The sequence below is a fragment of the Stegodyphus dumicola genome, chromosome 8 (genome assembly GCF_044657685.1).
Source record: "Stegodyphus dumicola isolate Sdum_Otavi_A_Nest chromosome 8, ASM4465768v1".
Classification (NCBI taxonomy): domain Eukaryota; kingdom Metazoa; phylum Arthropoda; class Arachnida; order Araneae; family Eresidae; genus Stegodyphus; species Stegodyphus dumicola.
In genome coordinates this window covers 102391287-102406588 of record NC_140775.1, presented here as the reverse complement: position 1 = coordinate 102406588, position 15302 = coordinate 102391287, and the positions used below count along the sequence as shown (strand labels likewise).

Here is a 15302-nt window from a genome sequence, read left to right as displayed (position 1 = left end):
ATGTCAAGAAAAGACTACACAAGCAGGAATTTTGTTCAACGCGTTAATCAAACTGAAACCTTACACTGGTGTCCAAATATAAGAATGCCACCAAATTTATGGTGCATTTGTTTCAAGATAAAATCTGGGGTATTTTTTATGGAGAAACTGAGTTTATGAAAACTTTTGTAATTACAAACAGCCTCCTAACAATAGAGGCACCTTGCATAAAGATGGCAGCACTTTTAAGAGATTATATCATGATACATACTAATTTAGAAGATTGATTTTATTTTCCTATTTTATTATAAAATATATTTATGTTTAATAAACTATTGCCCCTTTTTTAGCTAATAAAAGATTTTAAAAAATCCTTGCAATGTTCTTGAAATAGTCAGTCTTTTAAACAATGCTGAAGAAATATTTCACATAACGTATAATTTTTACTTCAAAAGTAAATTTAATTTTTAGAAATAAATAAGATTAATATTTTTACTGATAAAAAAAATTGTGACTCTATACCAATATATTTTTATTTTAATAAAACAATTTATTTAGCAAAGAATTTACTTAGCTACAAAATGCTTACAATTGAAACACAAGCATCATAATCACAATTTTTATTTTTTAATAAGAAATAAAAAAAAATTGCCACAACTTTTTTCTTAATGCAGCATAAATTTTTATAATTCATTTCGTAATGCAGCATCTAATCTAATTATTTCACCATTTAGCATTTTATTCTCTAAAACTGTCTGTACAAGATGTGCAAATTCATCTGGACTCCCTAAACCTGAAGGAAATGGAACTACTGATGGCATGAAACGACGATATTTTTCAGGTAGTGATCTAAAATATGGAATATCAAACAAACCTGAAAAAAAAAAAAAAGTATATTAAAAGTTATTTCAAAATTAAAATTTTCAAGAAGTCAGAAGATGGAGAACTTAATGACAAGTTAATGCAAAACATTAAATTACAAAAATTAATATTCATTTGTACAGTACAAAGTCTGAGATCTGGACTCGTCAGGATTTCGGTGATTCTGGATTTTTCCGGATATTAGATAATCAATTTAAATCTAGTAAGATGGCATGCAGAAATTGTACAATAAAAATATGAAATCATGATTTATGAAATAGAGAGCTAAAGGATATCAAAGTTTACACACACACACAAAAAGGCTTAATATTTATTTGTTTACTTTATTAAATATTTCTTTCAATGTAAGTTGTTTCATTTTTGTGCTAATACTTTATCTTTAATTCTATAAACAGACATAATTTCTTGTTCAGTTACAAAAGTTCCACTGTTCAAGTCCTGTAATTGCTGTGTCGAGAATTCTGATTAATTTGTCAATTGAAATTTTTTCATTTTCAATATCCTCTCTGTCAATTTCTTCACTATTGGTAGCAATATTTCTGGGTTTAGAACCATACTATAGATTTCGCTGTCCATTAATTGATTGATGATTGGGGCATTGCCATCGCAATGAACAACTTCTGTTATATCTCCATTTATTACCGCTTTTCCAAATTTCTTTAAAAAATCCATCAATTGGAAAACTTCGCCTTTGGTTTGCGATATCCGAAAACTTTCAAATTCGCAAATATCATCTTCATCATCCTCACCATGAAATATGGTAGCTAGCCATAAATATTGCCAAGCATTTTTTAAAGTATCTGGAGACACTTCCTCCCATGATTTTGCGATGCTGCAGACAGCAAATTTTATGCTAAAATATTTGAAAAATTCTTGAATAGACTTGCTATTGTTCAAGAAATTTAACATGGATTTTAAAAATGATACTCTATATTCGCATTTCAGCTTGACCAATATTCCGATATTCATAGGCAGAATGACGGATGTACGATTTGGAGAAAAGGATACTACAGATACATTATCTTTCACTAAATCTTTAAGTGAAGTATGACCTGAACAGTTGCCTACAATCAGAAAAATTATTGTGTCTATTAGGCAAACCAACAGAATTCAAATGTTGCCTAGCCTTAGGTATGAAATGATTTTCAAACCAATCATTCATTAATGCTTGTGTGATCCCTGCTCTTTTATTTGCACGATATATAACGGGGGAAATCATCACTCCTTTAAATGCTTGATGTCATGTATTTTTTCCGATTGTGAAAAGTTTGCACTTATGCATTTTTGCAGCATTTGCAAACTCTAAAATTGTTAATGTAGCTTTTGAATCTTTGACACCAGTTGGAGCCTTTTCTGTAGAGGTTGCCAAGGTATTTCCCGGTATATATCGCCAGAAAAGACCAGTTTCATCAATTTTCTAAATTTGTTCTGGAGATAATTTTTCATAAGTAAGGAGTTTAATAATTTCATTTGCAAATAGTTCAGCAGCTAAAGTATCAGCTGAAGCTTTTTCACATGAAATTTTTAGTTGCCTTATATTACGGGGATTTTTAAATTTGGTTAACCAACCTGTCAAATATATGTACTTAATTTTTAAGTTCATTTCTTCACGAAATATTTTGGCTTGAGCCATTAGCATTGGACTCGTCAATGGCATGCCCTCGCTACGACCCATTCAGTCATCACTTTTAGCATAACGAACAATTTTGCTGTTATTCCTTGCGAGTGGGACATCGGAATTCACAAAAAATTCAAAAAGTTCCTTTTTCTTATGTCATACACAGTTGACTTTCCAATATCATACTCCTTGCATAATACCAAGACGGATATGCCTTTATCCAATTTTTACAGCAATTCCATTTTTTGTTTAATGGACATTAAAAAATGATTTTGCTTTGTAGATCCTGTTGCAGCTCTAGAATTAGAAACTCTTTTCAACATAACCAAAAATTGCTGTAATAATAACAGTCTACAAAAAATAACAAGCTGGATCAAATTAGGAGATTAAGGAGCAGTGCAATCTGCTGTGTTAACGGAAATTCTTTAGAATCAGTAAAGATAATTTTAGCGTAGCTTAATAGCATCCACTATATATCATAAGATTAGTGACGAAAGACGAGTTGTTCCGATAAATTTTATCTTCCTTCTACAGCGTACTGAATTAAGCCCGAACTGTATTAGTTATTTATTACACCTACGTCTATTTCTTGCACATGCTTAAGGCTAATCTGAGTCCTGAGTAAAAAACTCCTATATATACTAAGGCTTATATAGGGCCGGCACTAGATACTGCTTGATGCAGTCTCTGTGGGTCCTAAATTCTGCTACAAAGAGCCTCCATAAGGTCTAAATTTTTGCCCCCTTAAACTTTGGATCGCAGAGCTTTAGCTAAATTATAAAAAAATTTTCATCTCTTAAACATACCGTTCGGTGCTTGTCAAAATTCCAAAAATTTTGTCTTCCTTAAATTCTGCCACCTGGTGTGGAGCCATACAAGTTCTGATGCCTGTTCTGGGTTTTTGTAAATAACATATCAGTTATTCTTAATTCAAATAGCACTAAATTTAATCTTTTGGCCTATGAGTTTCATTAAACAAAATCTGTTTTTAGCATATTAAAAGAAATTTTTGCTTTCCTCGTCAACATTTCTTTGCACATTTAATTGTAACCATCGCCAAACATAATATCAGCATAAAAGGTTGCCATACTCTTGTTATTCAATTACTAATATATATAAAATAAGTTTAGACATCGCTGCATGAGTCATTACTCAAGTTATTCTGTATTGATAAACATGTGGTGATGAAAGCAAAATATAATAAATAATGATTCGTCAGGTCGGCATCAGGGATATAAAGTACTAGTAGGTATAAAATCAATGATGTTCGTAAGTAGAATGTTTTGGTTTGAGACGTATGCCAAGCAGATACGCAACTATGGAGCCAAATTATTGATCTCACAAATTTATGCTTAAATGATTGCTTCTTCAATAATGAGGTATTTTATTTAGTATCTAATTGAAATTAAGAACTGGGATTCTCCACATGTTTTATTATAGGAGGAATAATCAAATGCGCATGGGTAAAGTGGCTTTGAGTTCCGGATTTTAGATCATTCCGGATATGGGATTCTGGATTGCATCATTTCCAGATTAATTCATGTTACATGGTTTGCGTAATGCTATGACATAATTAATTTGGAACCCAAACTAAGAATTGAAATTTTTCTAACCTAAACCAAAACTTTCCTCTTGGTAAGCTTCTATATTGGATAAATGCACAACTATCAGCCTCACCCTCTGTTTTGCTTGGACATAATTTTGCTGTGTTCTGTTCCTATAGCAATAGTGTTAAAATATGTAAATGTTTTTGAATAGGCACTATTAGAGTGCCAAATGAATTGCGGCCACAAATGTTTATTTAAATAAAAATGGAATTTAACCAGCCTTGACTTCTTCCTCTTCAATACAGATCGACGCTCTAAGCATCACGTATCTGTTCCAAACAATACTGCTATGCTTCTACATCTCAGTGCTCCAACATAAGTACTTCTCTAAATTTGTTTTCATTACATACACACACACATATATATATACTGAAGAACCATAACATTATGACTAACATTTTTCAATAAATTCGTCTGGATGATGTGGAGGATACGTGCTGCTGGAGAAGGTAAAGAATCATTCTTGCAGTTATTTTTGCGAGTGATAGGAAAGGCTGTTGATCTAAACAAATTTGATAGAGGGCAAATAGTAATGACCCAAAGATTTGGAACGAGAATCTTCGAAACTGTACGACTGGTAATTTGTTACCAATCTGCCATATATTAAAAATTATTTCAAAATTAAAATTTTCAAGAAGCCAGAAAATAGAGTACTTTTTTACAGTATTTAAGCAGGGTGGATAAATGATGGTGAAACTAGCGGTAGACACAAAGGTATTGGACATCCGCCTGTCTTCCAAGAAAAAGAACATTGGAAACTGTTCCGCTTCGTACAGCAAAATCGGTGCCAGACAGTGTCTCAGCTGATAGCCCAATACAATGCAGGTCAAAGTACAAGTGTTTTGGAACACACAGTTCAGCGGTCACTGCGGTCCCACTTACATGCTTCTGCTAACCAAGGGTCATTGTCAACTATGCCTACAGTGGAGCCAGGAACATCGAGAGACTGGACCATGGATAAGCGGAAGACAGTTGCCTGGTCAGATAAATCATGATTTCTCATTCATCACCATGATGGTCATGTCAGGGTACACCGCCTTCCAAGAAAACATTTGCTCCTCCCCCAAACAGCAGATCATACACAGGTTGGTGTGGTAGTATGCTTTGGGGGACTTTCTCGCAGGCAGGTTTATGACCCTTAGTTGTGGTAGATCAGACCATTCTCTGAATGCAGATCAGTTGCACCCTTACATGGCATCTGTCTTCCCAACTAGTAATGGAATCTTACAGCAGGACAATGCCCCATGTCACAAGGCTCGAACTGTGTTGGAGTGTTCGAGGAACATAAGGATGAATGCCAATCCTGGTCACTAACTTGCCAGATCTTAACTCAACAAAGCACATTTGGGATGACATGCAGTGAAAGCTAAGAGCTCAAACATCACCATGTCGGAATACCTCACCTTCGCATGACCGCTGTTTAGACATTTGGTACAATCTGTCTCCAGTCATCCACTAAGAATGTATAGTTTCTATGCCAAGGAGAGTTACAGCTGTTTTGCAGGCCAAAGGTCGCACAGCATGTTATTAAGTATGTAGTCATAATGTTTTGGCTATTCAGTGTGTGTGTGTATGTAAGTGTAAGATAAAACATATCAATATAAAACTTATAACTCAAATTAGCAATAAATTCTTAATTTCTAATTTTAATTTGGGTATTTCTCTATTCTAATAAATAGCAATTGCTATTTTTTAGACTGCACAATTCCTATATTAATCTATATCATATGACTTTTTACATAACACTCTGATGAAAATAACTTAACTTTCAGCAAATAATGATTTAAAAGCTGTATTAATTATGCAATCAAAATGAAATCAGAATCGAAACTAACCCACTTGGAATTAAGATTTCATCCTGAACACATCACACTTTGCTTCTGCTTCTGTTTACAATTAATGCTTCACGCATGCACAGTAGACATTTTTTCATAATAAAATATGACAAGGTTCTTGATCTCTAATTCCAGTTCGGCACCTCCACGTTGAAGAAAGACAATCATTATTAGCAGAAATTTTCATGCTAATAATTGTTTGTTGGCTTGTAGTGACCTTTTTGCTTAGCATACATTTCAAACAGAAACATTCTATGAAAGATCATTGCTGATTTTACACCTACTGAATAGCTTATACACCTGATGCCTGGCAATTATTTATTATTATTTGTTGCTTTCATCAACACAAGACGATCAACTCAAGGCAGCTTGAGAAGTGACTCATGCAGTGATGCTTAAAACAATTTTTTAAAAACATATATTAGTAATTAAATGCCAAATAGCATGGGAACCTTGATGTTGACATTACGCTTGAGGTCCAACGATTACAGACTTCAGCCGACTGTGCTGCAAAGCCTTACATGTGTTGATGAGCAAAAATTTAATAGAAATTTCTTTCCATAAGCAAAAATTAGATTTTGTAAATGATATTCACAGGCTAAAAGATTAGTCAGTTCTGTCTAAATTAAGAATAACTGGTTTGTTATTAAGCTATGTGGAATAGCTGTGTTGTTCAACCTTAACTATATGTAGAAATTTATTTATTCAGAACTCAGAAAAGATGAGCGTATGCAAAAAATAGATATAATTATAATAAAAAATGAAACTAAATATAAATCAGACTTAACTTCCGCTGTGTGCTATAGAAGCAAGACAAAATTTAAACAACATGTCTTTAGTTATCAATCTCATAGCATATTGCCAAGAGTGTATAGCAGACACTAGTTCAGCATTAAGCTATGCTGAAATGAGACATTTCTTGAAACTTCTAGTATGGTTCCAAATGCAGAAAATATTGCTACTGATAGTGAAGAAAGTGACAAAGAGGATTTTGCAAATGAAAAGACAGCAAATAACAGTTTAATGGAAATTCTACACATTGCAATTAGAAGACTTGAACAAGAAATTATATCTGTTTATAAAATTAAAGAGAAAGCATTAGCACAAAAAATGAGGTAGATTATACAACTTACACCGAAAGAAATGTTTAATACAACAAACAAATATTACTTATTTATTTTAAAATCTTGATTCACTTAATATGATAGCAGCATATACCAAGGAGACACAGAATTTTCATTTATTATGCGTTATTAAAATCCACTTTTTTTCAAGTAATTTTCTCTATTTTTTTAATGATATAAAAATTTTATTTGGAAAAAAAATTAGGCATAATTTTGCTGGCTGTACTCCAAATTATTTTTTTAATCTTTCATACAAAAACCATACGCAGAATCATTGAATAAAACCAGGTGTTCCATTAGCGGGAACACTGCGCCTTTAGCGATCTCATGCTGTTATGAATCAGAAAATCTGTGCTTAGGAGAGAACATCAGTTGTTTACATTTTCTATTTCTGTTGGTTTTTTTTTCGGGAGGGGGGGATGAATTCAAACAAAGTAGTATTGAGGGGTGAGGTGTGTTTTGTGTTATGAAAGCCTTAATATTGGCATCTCGAATTTTTTGGGAGTAGTTTTTAGGCGGGAATTTTATTTGTAGCTTGACTCATCTTTACTTAGACCTGCGCGATTTTTTGCTGTCGCATTTTAGTCTCATTCCCGTTTATTTTCAATAATTGTGTAGATATTTTTCGTGTATGTATACATTATAGGTTTATTTTTCTTTATTGTTAATATTAATCGTAGTTAATTTTTTTATTATTACTTTTCCATAAATGGCGCGGAGAGGTCTAACTCTTTCCGAAAATTTGTAAATATTTTTGTATATAGGACTTGTGTATGTATATAGATATTTATCTCATTTATCCATATATATTCAAGAATATTGTGTATATCCAGGAAACCATGTATACAACCATAATACAGAGTTTTTTCATTCTTATACAAACGCTTCTACTCATTTTCGTGCTTCACTGCAATGCTCGCTTAGTCGAACTTTTAAAAGCTCTGGTGGCAGTGTTCTACCTCATGGAACACCCACAGAATTAAAACGGTAAGTGAAATTTTTACAAAATTTTACCTGTATACTCCTTTAGGACTAAATAGACTGCATACAACTTTTTTTTTGTTGGAATTCCGACGTTAACACATAGTGCGCCGCAAAGGGTTAAAAGAACAAAATGCTGATTTCTTTCAAAGTCTCGCTGCTTAGTAATGTAGGCTGTATTTATTTGATTATATAACACAATCCTCCTAATCCCTGTACAAATGTCTCTAAGTGGAGGAAGGGCTGTGAGGAGCCCCTCCTGATAAATACTAAAGATAAGAAAAGGGAAAATATGTGAACTATAATGACTTTGTATGAGGCACCATACATTATTCTAACCATATTATCTATTTTTGGTCAAAGGTTGAAATATTCTTTGAAGATGACCTCAGCTTCTGAACAATTTAAAATTTACTTGCAAATTATTTTAATATAAAGCCCTTAATATGTTTTCCCATGAATATCATACCAATCTGAGTTCAATACAATTTAATGAATAGAAATTATTTAAAAAAATTGAGTTAAAAATTATTTCAAATATGCATTACAACTATTTTAACTTGCTTGAAAAAAATTATTTAAATGCCTTATCTTCAAAGCAGCAATGACAACTTCACCTCAAGTCTCCAGTAAATTATTCTACTCCATATCAAGCAATGACCTTTTCATATTTCAGACAAACCAGTACAAATGTATGACTGAATTTTCTCTGCTTTAACATTTCTACTCTGTATCTCTCTTCCACCTTAATAATAAGAGAACATTTATTTCCCTTTAAAGTAGTATCAGATATCTTAACAGTATGGAGTGGGAAGATAAGAGAATAATCGGTAGTTTATCAGATCCATAAAAAAGTTTTCATTTCTTTTGTCACAAAAATGAATTACCTAGTCACAGAGAAACTGCTCTCTAATGATGAGAATAATCAACAGTTAATTAATTTCTTTAAAATTTAAAGCACACTAATTTTACCTACCTGTTGCTATAGCACAGCAACGGATTCCTTCAGATGCAAGATCACGAGCAATGGGCAATGTCATTGAAACAATACATCCACTACTTGCAGCAAATGCAACATGACCTACACTGCCTTCAAAAGCATGGGAGCTAGTTAGGTTAACTATTACACCTTTCTGTCCATCTTCATCAGCCACATTTTTGGACATCAGGCCAGCAGCTAGTCTAATTACATTAAATGTACCAAATGTGTTCACCTAAAATAAATAATAAATAAAACAATATAAGGATCTTACAGTCTTAATATACTTAAGTGCCATTAATTGATCTGGGATATAACAGAAGATACTGAAGTCCATCAACAAAGCAACCACACTATCATTTAGACTTTCGGCTTGTATGCTCTATTTATGGGTACTATCCACCATCTGCAGCTCAGTGGCATTTATTATAACAATAATTATAACAATTTAGAGTACATGTTACATTACAATTGGTTAATATACAAAACATAAATAATTAGAAATGTTGAATACGTAATGTAACTTTAAAAATAAATAAATATATAAAGTCCATGTAGAAATCAATATATAAATATATGCAAAAGTCCATATCGTGAAGAATGTTCATATGTAAAATGTCTATATGTTGTAAAATTAACCCTCTGAGCAGCATGGGTTTTAGGAGCTGTCATGAAGACCTGTATTCAAAGACACTTTATTAGCTAAATTTGTATATTTACATACTTTAGGTTCTATTTTCATAAACTTACATTTATTAAGATGATATTTATATTATTAAAGAAAGTAAGAAAGCAAAATATCATAAATTATAAGTTAATATATAACAAATGACAAAAAATCTCATGACTGGATAAAGCCTGCCATAATGCTCAGAGGGTTAGTAAAGTAATAAAACGAAACATAATATCTATATAGAAGTCCATATAATTATATGTAGAAGTTCATATAATTATACATAGAAATTCATACATAGGTGTCTATGTCTTGAAGAATGTCCATATATGTACAATTCCATAGTTTAAGAATATTATTAATTAGACTAGAATCCCCCCCCCCCCAATTGAATCAAATTTATGGAACTTTTAAATTTTCGCAGTTGATGGATAAATAGTTTATGATATTTTGAAGTTTACTGCGAAGGAAGTTGCTTTTTAGTATTTGTTTGAACCAGAGTTGTGTTGATGTTGTGGTAAATGGTTTAAGGTGAAGATACTTTGTGATTTCACAGTTAAATAGGTAGTGATCAAGAGTACCAATATGTCCGCAGATACATAGGTTTGAGTGATGGAGACAGAATCTGTTAAGATATTCTGGAAAAGGACCATGTGAGGTGACAAAGATGGTGATAGCTCTATTGCAGGATAATAATAATTTTCTTGAGGGTACCGGCAGGAATAGGAAAGTTCTTCTGCCTGCATTTTCCGATGTCCATTCCTGTTTCCATAGGTCAAGTAGATCATCTTCTAGCTTATTGTTTAAGTAAGATAAAGGATTTGGTAGCAAACGTTGAGGTAAAGACGGGTTATTAGCAGCATATTTGGCTAGTTCATCAGCTGTTTCGTTTCATATAGTTCCAGAATGTGCTTTTGTCCATTTGAATTTGGATAGTAGATTGTGAGTAAAGTGAGAGAGAAGATAATGAACATTGCAATCTATTGGAGATCGAATATGGCCAATTATTGCATAGATACTGGATGCACTATCTCTAATTATTAAGCTAGAAAGGGAAAAGTCTTTGGCAAAGGTGATAGCTTCTTCTATTGCAAGTAATTCTGCTTGAAAGACTGAGTTTGTATGACAGAGTCATTGGTGCCATTTATTGATTAATTTATTATTATAAAAGACGCAATATGCAGAGCCTACTCCTAGTTCAGTTTTGGATCCATCAGTAAATATTTGTACAGTGAAGCAATAGGATGGAGATGTAGTAATAAGTGATTTTGTATGAAAATCAGATAGATTTAAATCAATATTGTGAAACTGTTATTCAAATTTATCCGGGAAATACTGATTATTGTTCAGACTGCTATGGACACGTAGTCTTGTACTTTCGTAGCTTCTTTCTATAACTTAAAGAAAAATAGGTGGAATTCCTGTTATTACTTGTAATGTATTCGTAGGAGTAGTTCTGTATGCTTTTGAGATTAGAAGAAGAAATGGTTTTGAATAGTTGAGAGATGGCATTTTGCATGACTATTTAAGTGATTTCTGCAATGCACTTACTTAATCAAGTTATAAGAGTATTCTATTCAATTCAAGATTTTAGAGCAAAACTTATCACTGAAAGCATTTAGATCCAAAAATAGTCCCATTAGCTAGTTCTTGACATAGAAATAACTATACAGTACAAAGTCTTTAATCCGAACGTCCATAATCCGGAATGATCTACACATGCACGTTTAATGTATAACAGACGGTATAAGCGAGGCTAAAATTATCTAATTATCTACTTCAGTTAATGTTGCAGATTGCGTTGTTCCTTAATTTTCTAACTGGATCTGGCTTATTATTTTTTGCAGACTATTACAGCAATTTTATAAAAAGTAAGCTTGAAATTTCGATTATGTCAAAAAGAGTTTCGGATTCTGGAGCTGCCAAATGTCAAAAAGAGTTTCGGATTCTGGAACTGCAAAGGATCTACAAAGAGAAAGCATGTTTCAATGTCAATTAAACAAAAAGCGGAATTGCTGCAAAAAATGGATAAAGGCATATCCTTTGTTTCTCTAACAATTCCGAAATCTGTTTATCAATTTCACGCTGCTCTGTTGGGGGAAGGGGGACGTCACGGCACGCAATGAACTGGAAGTTGATCTATTGATCTATCAGCACTATCCTCATCTTCAAGGCAGATGTTTTTATTTTATTCAGCTTATAATTTCTTACTAAATGCAGTATTTCATCTCGATGTACTCCGCCTTTGATATGATTTAAATCAAATTCCTCATCATTATAAATATCACGAATACACATTAAATAGTTTTTTGCTTGCAATTTCCTAATTTTGACTATCCGTAACGAATGCTTTACGCATGTGCGCGTGGAAAGAAATGTTTAATAAAATAAGCAAATAAATTTTTTTTTTTTTTTTTTTTTTTTTTGTAAATTTTGATACCTCTTAGATCATAATTGCTCTTTATGTCATGAATTACGGTTTCATATTTTAAATTTTATAATTTCTGCATGCCATCTTACCAGATTTAAATTGATGATCTATAATCCGGAAAAAACCCTAATCCGGAATCGCCATAGTCCCGACGAGTCCAGATTAAAGACTTTGTACTTTGAAACTGCAAAATAAAAAAAATACTTTTTGATCTCTTAGACTATTATTATATTAGTAATGAATGATGTTTATTGTTGTGCAGTAATAAGTAACAAGAAGTTTATTTAACCCATGAAATTTTAGTTTACAGACACAGTTAAAAACTAGTCTGTATGACGTTTAACTTGCTTTAATTTGAATTTATAAATAGGCAAACAATTTTATTGGGCTAAAAAATTCATTGCAGTTTCTTGGTTCATTTTCTGGTAAGTTCTAATCAGAATTAGTCTTTCAAAGCAACTGAGGTAAGAAGTAACTTATTTTTTACCTCTCTGTAATAGGAAAATGAGGTTTAAGAATGGGAAGAAATAACATTAAGTTCTTACCTTCCACAAACCTCACTTTGCTCCCTCAGAAAGCTTTTTAACCATACAAATATTTGGTCTTTGCTAAACAAAGTGCGAAAGAAATATACCCAGCACTCTCCAATCTTATATGTTATGCCGGCTTTGCTACATGACTCCTCATAATTTAACAATAATTACTACTTTATTAATTTAATTGTAACACCCAGAAAATGCAGTAAACACATTTCTTCAAGGGAAATAACACAAAGTTAAATGAAAACTCAAAATTAGATAACGGATTAAATAGATGTTCAAACTTTTAATTAAAAAGATTTAATTTTTAAATTAAATGCATTTTTTAAAATCAGCAATTTTATTACTTTATTTTATACTATAAATAACAATTGAAGTTGAAAATCTTAAATCTTTGTTTCCATTACTATCAATTTTCGTAAAATTTCTTTGCTTTTGAGACACCATGCTCTGCTAGAAATTAACACCTCTAAGCACTTTTCTATAGCCGATGCCCCAAGAAGATTTTTCTTCTGTTAATGTGGCAGACCTTCCCTTCTTTGTATCCCCCTACAAGGGAAACATCCCTTCACGACAAAGGATGCAGAATGCCACCGATAGTGTTAATTGCTGCGTAATAGTGATATCCTTGAAGAACCGCTCAAAGTTAAAAAGTACATCTACTTACTTTCTAAATTTCTAGAATTCAGCTATTCTGCTGAAGAATTGCTGTCGTTTCAAATTCTGTTCCAGTTAAGAACTGACTTCACAAACAAGCATTACATAGAAAGAGTGTGAAAAGAAAGTTTTAAAATTTTCCTTTTATTCTACAAAAACGATCAGAACCAAAAAAAAACATTATCTCATATATCTAAAAGATGGATTTATAGGAGAATAAATCAATGTATATTATCGGATTCATCAGAAGATGAAGTAGCATTTAATTATGTAAAAATGCCTCTGCCGAATTTTCGTGCTAGCAAATGTTCTTTAAGTTCCATTTCAAACTGTGATTCGGAATACAAAACTCATATACCTTGCATTTCGACCCATACTGCTTGTTTTGAAGTTGGTAAGACAGGTACTGAATCTATTTCATTCGGACAGAAAAGGGAAATAAAATATACCTTATACAACGTTTCAAATTACTCTACTCGTAAAAACCCTTTTCTGGAATTAATGGAATGGAGCTTAAAATTCCAAATCAAACAGAATGCTTTAACAATTAACCAAGTGATGCACATACACTTGTGGGCACTCCTAGAAATTCCTTTATAGGAAGAATGGTTAATGGAGACTATGTATACTTCGGCTTAAAAAATCAAATTAAAAAATTGTGTAGCCTTCAAATTTTGCCTCAGTTATCATGTATAGAAATAGCAATAAATACTGATGGGGTTATCCATATTCAAATCAAATAATAATTTACTCTGCCCAATTTTGGTGAATATAATTTCTACAGAAACGAATTTATCACGGGTGCATGTTATAGTAGTAAAGATTATGAATTTTTAAAAGAATTTATGGACGAAATTATGAAATTATCTAATGAAGATGTTAACTTTGGAAATGAAAATAAAATAAAATTTTCTGTGAAATATATCATATGTGATGTGACAACAAAATCATATATTTTGTGTACTAAAAGTCATACTGGATATTGAAGTTGTTCAAAGTGCAATATTGTTGTTAAGTTGTAGAAACATTAGGCATTTTTTGGATGCAGGAAAGATGAAAAATTAATAAAGCCCTCGCCAGGAATCGAACCGCGGACCTCTGGAATAGCGGCCCAGTGTGCAGACCACCATACCACGAAGGCACACCAATAAGGTGGGAGAAATACCTTATATACTTCCCATTTTAAAGGGTAACTGGGGTTTGAGAGTACCCAATTGCCAAATCCTGGGTGGGGGGAAATCATCATCCACCACCCTTTTAGTTCGGGCGCCACTTTGGAGACACTAGGATTTATTTTGGAAGCAGGCAAGATGAAAAATTAACAACCACCTTCGCCGGGAATCGAACCGTGGACCTCTGGAATACAAGCCCAGTGTGCAGACCATCACACCACGAAGGTGGGAGAAATACCTTATATACTTCCCCTTTTAAAGGGCAACTGGGGTTTGAGAGTACCCAATTGCCAAATCCTGGGTGGGGAGAAATCATCATCCACCACCCTTTTAGTTCGGGCGCCAATTTGGAGACACTAGGATTTATTTTGGAAGCAGGCAAGATGAAAAATTAGCAACCGCCTTCGCCGGGAATTGAACCGTGGACCTCTGGAATACAAGCCCAGTGTGCAGACCATCACACCACGAAGGCACGCCAAGAAGGTGGGAGAAATACCTTATATACTTCCCCTTTTAAAGGGCAACTGGGATTTGAGAGTACCCAATTGCCAAATCCTGGGTGGGGAGAAATCATCATCCACAAACCTTTTAGTTCGGGCGCCACTTTGGAGACACTAGGATTTATTTTGGAAGCAGGCAAGATGAAAAATTAGCAACCGCCTTCGCCGGGAATTGAACCATAGACCTCTGGAATACAGGCCCAGTATGCAGACCATCACATCATGAAGGCACGCCAAGAAGGTGGTAGAAATACCTTATATACTTCCCCTTTTAAAGGGCGACTGGGGTTTGAGAGTACCCAATTGCCAAATCCTGGGTGGGGAG

At 33.1% G+C, this 15302-nt stretch overlaps 2 protein-coding genes across 2 annotated transcripts in view; one reads left to right on the top strand and one right to left on the bottom strand.

Moving 5' to 3' along the window:
- Nucleotides 1-15302, top strand: part of LOC118187370 (3-hydroxyacyl-CoA dehydrogenase type-2-like) — a 137616-nt gene that overhangs the window by 24745 nt on the left and 97569 nt on the right. The gene's annotated exons all lie outside the window — the stretch shown is intronic.
- LOC118183746 (3-hydroxyacyl-CoA dehydrogenase type-2-like) overlaps nucleotides 494-15302 on the bottom strand; it is a 64603-nt gene continuing 49794 nt past the window's right edge. Inside the window, exons 4-5 of the mRNA XM_085822192.1 lie at nucleotides 9003-9240; nucleotides 494-853 (exon numbers count right to left, since the gene is read on the bottom strand). Coding sequence (XP_085678318.1) covers nucleotides 663-853; nucleotides 9003-9240 — 429 coding nt within the window. The 3' untranslated portion in view covers nucleotides 494-662. The remainder of the gene's footprint in view (nucleotides 854-9002; nucleotides 9241-15302) is intronic.